This window comes from Xenopus laevis, chromosome 7L (assembly GCF_017654675.1).
Source record: "Xenopus laevis strain J_2021 chromosome 7L, Xenopus_laevis_v10.1, whole genome shotgun sequence".
NCBI classification, from domain to species: domain Eukaryota; kingdom Metazoa; phylum Chordata; class Amphibia; order Anura; family Pipidae; genus Xenopus; species Xenopus laevis.
Genome location: NC_054383.1, coordinates 108,285,065 through 108,293,016, shown reverse-complemented (window position 1 = coordinate 108,293,016; position 7,952 = coordinate 108,285,065). Strand labels below are relative to the sequence as shown.

Sequence of the window (7,952 nt, the reverse complement as noted above, 5' to 3'; positions counted from 1 at the left end):
AGGCCTATTGGGTTTATTTAATGGTTTACATGACTTTTATGAAGATCCAAATTATGGAATGATCTATTATCTGGAAAACCCCAGGTCCTGGATAATGGATAACAGGTCCCAATTCTGTAACTTGAACTAGACTAACATCAATGCATGTTGACGGCAAAAAAAATCCTACTGTTTTTTTATACTGTTTAAATGTTTTAAAGATCATAAAGACATGGAGCTTAATATTACAGAAAACCCAGGTGCCTGACATTTTGCATAAGAGAACCCATACCTAAATATTGATCACATCTGTTTTTGTTCATGGGTATTACTGTATATAAAATGTTTTGTTTTTTTTAATTTATTAGGCTATCTATTTCTTATTATCTACATGTACTTGCCATGGTCTTTGCTATTAATGAGATTAATGAGAATCCAGAACTTCTGCCAAACATTACACTGGGCTTCCGTATATACGACTCCTGCTTTAATGAAATGCAGGCTGTTAATGGAGCGCTACAGATTATGTCGGGTGGGGAAAAGCCAATTCCTAATTATATTTGTGACATGAAATCTAAGGTGGCTGGTTTAGTAGGAGATCTTCAGTCTTCCAGTTCTGTTGCAGTTGCAAGAATTTTGGGGCTGTTTCGAATTCCGCAGGTAAGAAATATTGCTGAGGGTATTTATATTGTTTTGTATTTCATGGATGTATATATGATAAAAGCGCTGATCAATTTTCTTATTGTTTTATATTTGAATGTTTCAAAATGTCTATACTTTGTCTGTTGGATTGATCAGTCACAACACTCACCATCCTTCCTAAACAAAATCACACAAAAACTTCACTTTCCTCCCCCAACATGAGACCATGGTACAAATTCACTAAAGGGCGAATTTTCGCCAGTGAACGATCTGCCACACTTCACGTGCTGAAAATTCGCTACCACTACACTAAAACACGAAGTTGCGTTTCTGCAGCCGAACGCTGGCGAAGTTTTTCTAGTGTTAATTCATCATAGCGATCTTTCACTAGCGTTCATTTCTGCCTGGCTAAAATTGGTCAATTTTCTTACTCTTAGGTCAATTTGAATAGGGCGGGTACATATAGGTCATATGGATGTCTTTATGAGAGATGTTGATGCTAATGCTTGAAGTAGCCACTTTTTATTACAAGTGTCCAAGGAACCTTAATAAAGACAAAAGGGATCCTAGACAGGAGACCACCCCTCAAATGGTTAGGAAAGAAATGTTAACACCAAAATCTTTTTTTGAGTTTTTTTTAACTTTCCGGCATACGGTATGAGGTCACTGACATAGGACTGAGGAAGATTTAGCTTCATATTATCAGTTCGCCTGGTCTAAGGTGGTGAAGAGGTAACGCTCTGTAAGATTCGCACTTCAGTGAATTTGCAGAGTAACGATTTTTCACCTCAGTGAAAATTCGCCTGGCGATAGGGTGTGAAACTATGCTAGTGTCTCTTTTGCTAGCAATTGCGTCTACTCCAATTAGTAAATAGGTGATTTCCCTTCAGAGGAGATGAATAAAGTATCATTAATGGCAAAGACATGAACATTTTGGGGTGATTCCAAAATACAGAACTTCGCCTCACTTCTCCTCTGGTCACTTCTGCCCATTCTCGTCTACAAGACTTCTCTCAGGCTTCTGCTTTTCTCTGGAACTCTCTGCCAAAAGCTGTCAGACTTTCTCCTTCTTTCCAAACTTTCAAGCGCTCCTTAAAGACCCATCTGTTTAAAGAGGCTTATTCGATGTACCTTAATTAATCATTGCTGTATCAAAAATGATAAAGTGTTTATATAATCCTAATGTCTCAATTGTACCCTAACCTTTTGGTTTGTAAACTCTAATCTCTATGTCCTTCTAACCCCATTGTATTCTGTAATCCTTGTTTGTTATCCACCATTTATTCCCTGTTTGCTATAACTGCAGTAAAGCACTGCGTATCTGCGTTAACACCAAAATCTTTTTTTGAGTTTTTTTTAACTTTCCGGCATACGGTATGAGGTCACTGACATAAGCCTGAGGAAGATGTAGCTTCATATTATCAGTTCGCCTGGTCTAAGGTGGTGAAGGAAACTCTTGTAAAAGAGGTAACGCTCTGTAAGATTCGCACTTCAGTGAATTTGAAGAGTAACGATTTTTCACCTCAGTGAAAATTCGCCTGGCGATAGGGTGTGAAACTATGCTAGTGTCTCTTTTGCTAGCAATTGCGTCTACTCCAATTAGTAAATAGGTGATTTCCCTGCAGAGGAGATGAATAAAGTATCATTAATGGCAAAGACATGAACATTTTGGGGTGATTCCAAAATACAGAACTTGTGCATGTGTGTCATGACTTCTCGCCACTGAAATCTCATATCATAATAATAATATAAGGATATATAACACTCTTGTGAATGTTTGTCATCATAATAGCTGGGGTGTGGTGCCTTTTGTTTTGTATACTGTATTTGTAGATTACATAGATGTAATATAGAGTATATAGATGTAATATAGATTATATATTACTGAGATATGCTAATACGACCATATCTCAGTTCAGAATCAACTAAAACACTGATTCAGTCTCTCATCATCTCCCGCCTTGATTACTGCAACTTACTCCTCACAGGTATTCCAACAAGTCACCTTTCACAACTCCAATCTATTCTAAACGCGGCCGCTAGACTCATTCATCTAGCTCGCCGCTCAACATCAGCTGCTCCCATATGTATGTCCCTTCACTGGCTCCCAATCTCTTCTAGAATCAAATTCAAATTACTTACACTCACATTCAAGGCCCTTAATAATGAAACCCCTCCCTATATTTCATCTCTAATCTCCAAATGCACTCCTTCACAAACCTACGCTCACTTCTCCTCTGATCACTTCTGCCCATTCTCGTCTACAAGACTTCTCTCGGGCTTCTGCTTTTCTCTGGAACTCTCTGCCACAAGCTGTCAGACTTTCTCCTTCTTTCCAAACTTTCAAGCGCTCCTTAAAGAACCATCTGTTTAAAGAGGCTTATTCGATGTACCTTAATTAATCATTGCTGTATCAAAAATGACAAAGTCTTTATATAATCCTAATGTCTCAATTGTACCCTAACCTTTTAGTTTGAAAACTCTAATCTCTAGGTCCTTCTAACCCTATTGTACTCTGTAATCCTTGTTTGTTATCCACCATTTATTCCCTGTTTGCTATAACTGCAGTAAAGCACTGCGTATCTTGAGCTATATAAATAAATGATGATGATGATGATGAATATATAGATGTAATATAGATTATATAGATGTAAAACATGTTTAATATTACTACTATGATCATTTAGTAAATGATTTTCGCTCTCATAAAAATAATTTGTGGTTTACTTACAGATAAGCTATGGGTCAGCATTGGCCTATCTAAGTGACAAAATAAACTTTCCTTCTTTTTTGCGCACTACTTTAAATGACAAGGTGATTCCTTATTATTTCAATATGCTGATGATCCATTTTAACTGGACCTGGATAGGAATTCTGGCTTCTAATAATGATTTTGACCTGTATGACAGTGAGCTCCTGAGAAAAGACATTGAAGCAGCTGGGATTTGTGTGGCCTTTTTTATGAGGATATCAGCCCAACACTCCAGAGATCGGACATTATACATTATCCAAGCCATCAGGAAATCAACAGCCACAGTTGTGATACTTTATTGTTCAATGCCTGAACTAATCCCTTTTATGAGAGTAGCAACTGAAGTAAATATAACTGGAAAAGTGTGGGTTGCCAGTGGCAGTGTCATGACTTCTCCCATATTTTCATACAAAGAGTTTTGGAGAACATTAAATGGAACAGTTGGAGTGAAATCACCTTTAATAATAATCCCAGGATTTGGAAAATTCCTTTACAGTATTCAGCCATCTTTATACCCAAAGGACATATTCATGAAGTCATTTTGGGAAGCAGGTTTTAATTGTTTGTGGGCTTATGGAAGTCACAATGTGCCTAACTCAACATCTAATGGAACAATTTACTGCACTGGCCAAGAAAATCTTAAATATTTAGCAAACCAAGGTTTTCATGAAAGAGCATCAGTATTTTCCATTCGTGTTTACAATGCTGTCTATTCACTGGCCCATGGTATTAACACTATGTTATCCTGCAGATCAGAATTACTGTGTTTAAACATCAGTAGGCTGGATCCATGGAAAGTAAGAGAAAAATACATATTGACATTTGTGTAGATTCCTGCCCCCAATTTCAATTGTCTACAATAAGTGAAAAGTTTATGAAGCCATCAGGTCTTGTGTAATTTTACAAAATAAGAATACATCTATGGTGTTAGGGTCTCCAAGAAGTATGAAGGTTACTCACCACTCAGTCTTACTTAGTGAGCTTTATTGTATTGTACCTTACTTAGGTCTATTGCCACCTTTTGTAGCCATTTAATAGTAATATATATATATATATATATATATATTTATACTATATACTATATATATTTATAATATTTATGGTCTACATATATCCTTACACAATGTCAGGGTTTATAGTTTGTTGTTTCTTTTATGTATTTATGTATTTTTATGGCACTGTCACTTTAAACGGATCTCGGGTGTACCAGTATGTTATTCCATCCAGTTAGGGGAGTACAAAGATAGCCACCATAGAATTACTTAGGCCTATACCCTTTGACCTCTACCTTGACCTTTGTTTAATTGATGCACCTGAGTAAAGTCCTCTGGATTGGGTGGGTAGTTAATTGATGTGTTGATCTAAATGGTTGACTTTTGTTTAAATATTTGAGGCATGGCTCTAGGAGTTTAGCCTATGATTTGGGGGCCGATTCACTAAGCTCGAGTGAAGGATTCGAATGAAAAAAATTCGAATTTCGAAGTATTTTTTTGGTACTTCGACCATCGAATTGGTTAAATTCGTTCGAATTCGAACGAAATCGAACGAATCGAACGAAAAATCGTTCGACTATTCGACCATTCGATAGTCGAAGTACTTTCCCTTTAAAAAAAACTTCGACCCCCTACTTCGGCAGGTAAAACCTACCGAAGTCAATGTTAGCCTATGGGGAAGGTCCCCATAGGTTTGCTAACCTTTTTTTGATCGAAGGATTTTCCTTCGATCGTTGGATTAAAATCCTTCGAATCGTTCGATTCAAAGGATTTAATCGTTCGATCGAACGAAAAATCCTTCGATCGATCGATCGAAGGATTAGCGCTAAATCCTTCGACTTCGATATTCGAAGTCGAAGGATTTCAATTCGAGGGTCGAATTTCGAAGTATTTTTAACTTCGAAATTCGACCCTTAATGAATCTGCCCCTAAGTGTTTGTGACATGAAACGCGTCAGGCTGTGGACACAATAAACCTTTTTCACTTTTGAACATTTGCCTGGTGGAAGTTTGCCTTATTGAGTGCCTGCTCCATTTTGGTTTTGTTAATTTTACTAAATCTCTGTTTTTTTTTTTAATTCTAGCAGAAATTACTTTATCTAGAATAGACCTTTAAGTTCATATATTCTCTAGATAGTAATGAAAGGTTTCTACAGGTCTAGCAACTTCCAACAATCAGTGATAACATTTACTGGTCAGCTGTTTCAAAGCAATGATCTTGGTATATGTGCTTTAACATTTCAGAATTGCATCTATAAGAATTTTTATAGGAGTTGTACCTAATGTTTATTTGTATACAGATTTTGCAATATGTAAAGCGTGTGAAAGTAAAAAACACTGCTGACCAGGAGTTGGCCTTTGATGAGAATGGGGACCAGATATTTAACCTTGAGTATGTGAATTGGCAAGCACTGCCCAATGGTGAAACAAAATATGTACCTTTTGCAACATTAGAAGAATTTCCCGAGAGCCATATTGTTACAAGTGACAACACTGTTTTCTGGAGTGGAGACTACACACAGGTGAGCAGCACTTATGTGGTTTGATGCAATGAAAGTAAAAGTGCTTGTACTGCTATGGGTAGTGAGGATGTTATTGAGTCCCTTTCATTTCAGATTTAGCTCAGCATTCTCTGAGTGAATCCCAAGCTCCAAAATATGAAGATTCTGTTATTTTCAAAACCTGGCAATAATATTGCCTCCTCTGTGAGCTTTGCTCCACCTTAATGAAAATATGATGATGGTAAAAGGTGCACATTTTGCTACTGGTCAACTGCTTCAAAACCAACCTTTAAATGGTTTCTATGAGTAAATAGATATGAGCAAACTTTTTGCCTTTTATTGCATTTCCTTGTATATATTTTCGGAAAAAAAGTAGATGTGGAACATAGGATCCCCTAGAATGCCCCCAGTTTATGCATCATTCCGAATTAGCATTTTGGGCAATGTACAGATTATGTGTTGCATCTGCTAGTGGTATTGATACAAGTGTTCTGTGTATGGGCACTGTGGGATGTAATCTCACTCCGCATTCCAGTTCAATGAGTCCATACATGTCAACAGACCAATCTATTAGCTTTCATGGCTTAAAATACAAGTAGCAATGAGCATAATGCCTGCTAATATCCCAGTCCAAACAGGCAAGGATTTGGACAGGTGATAGTGCTCAATATCCCAGGAGTGAGGAGCGGCGCTAAGCACTTGGGTTCAAGTGACTCTTGCCTGATCTCTGGGAACAAAATTATGATGTTCTAAAAAAATGAACATCTCCTTTTATTAACTGGAATCTAGGATTGCTCAGGTTATTGAGAATGTTGCTCACTTTTAATAATCCGATCTCATAGTTCACTGTTCTCTCCTCTGTGACCTTTGCTCCACCATAATGTGGATTTTTCTTCTCTGGTCTATGGGGCGATGACTTTCAGTCTTAAATGCTTGCAATAAAGCAAACAGTATATTTTACATTCTTTAATAATCATGTTTAAACCAAATGCATTCTAATCACATATATTGTACAATAGGCACCAACATCTAAATGTAGCACCAGCTGCCCTCCAGGATACAGAAAGGCCCCACAGAAGGGACAGCCTGTCTGCTGCTTTGACTGTATTTTATGTTCAGAAAATGAGTTTACTAATGAAACAGGTAAGCTTAAAGATACAACTGTTTCAGTTTCCCTAATAATTTTGGTTCAGAAAAGCAACATGCCTATGCAGTATCTCCACTGAATAAATATGGTTGCTGGAGATTGGTAATATTCTCTGCTCACTAGTTATTTTATCTTCTTCTACACAATGTGAAAAATTCAAGTTGACCTGTAAAATCTTTTTTTGTGTGATAATATTGGTTACTGCTTCAAATTGTGCCATTGTGCAAAAGTCCCATTCAGTTCTGATATACTAATCAGTTTTCACATTACCAATGCTTTCTACTGACTGGAACCCCTCTTAATTCTTTGGAGTTTTTTTTATCATTGTCTGAGCAACTTCCTTTTAATAAATAACATGACTTATGGAAACAGTAGTATTTCAGCAGTGACATAAAGTTTATTGGATTAACAGAACATATGCAATATGCATCATAACAAAATTAGACAGGTGCATAAATTTGGGCACCCCAACAGAGATATTACATCAATACTTAGTTGAGGCTCCTTTTGCAAATGTAACAGCCTCTGGACGCCTCCTATAGCCTCTGGATTCTGGATGGTGGCATTTTTGACCATTCGTCCAAAAACAAAATCTCTCCAGTTCAGTTAAATTTGATGGCTGCCGAGCATGGACAGCCTGCTTCAAATCATCCCATAGATTTTCCATGATATTCAAGTTGGGCCATTCCAGTATATTACATATATATATATCTGCATAAACGCCTTTGTAGATTTTGAAGTGTGTTTAGGGTCATTGTCTTGTTGGAATATCCAACCCCTGCGTAATTTCAACTATGTGACTGATGCTTGAACGTTATCCTGGAGAATTTGTTAATATTGGGTTGAATTCATCCGACCCTTGACTTTAACAAGGGCCCCAGTCCCTGAACTAACCACACAGCCCCACAGCATGATGAAACCTCCACCAAATTTGAGTGT

The 7,952-nt window shown here is 37.2% G+C and overlaps 1 protein-coding gene across 1 annotated transcript in view; it reads left to right on the top strand.

Annotated features, from left to right (window-relative positions):
• Window positions 1–381: 381 nt before the first annotated feature.
• LOC108695882 (extracellular calcium-sensing receptor) overlaps window positions 382–7,952 on the top strand; it is an 11,191-nt gene continuing 3,620 nt past the window's right edge. Inside the window, exons 1-4 of the mRNA XM_018224834.1 lie at window positions 382–639; window positions 3,355–4,170; window positions 5,666–5,887; window positions 6,886–7,009. Coding sequence (XP_018080323.1) covers window positions 382–639; window positions 3,355–4,170; window positions 5,666–5,887; window positions 6,886–7,009 — 1,420 coding nt within the window. The remainder of the gene's footprint in view (window positions 640–3,354; window positions 4,171–5,665; window positions 5,888–6,885; window positions 7,010–7,952) is intronic.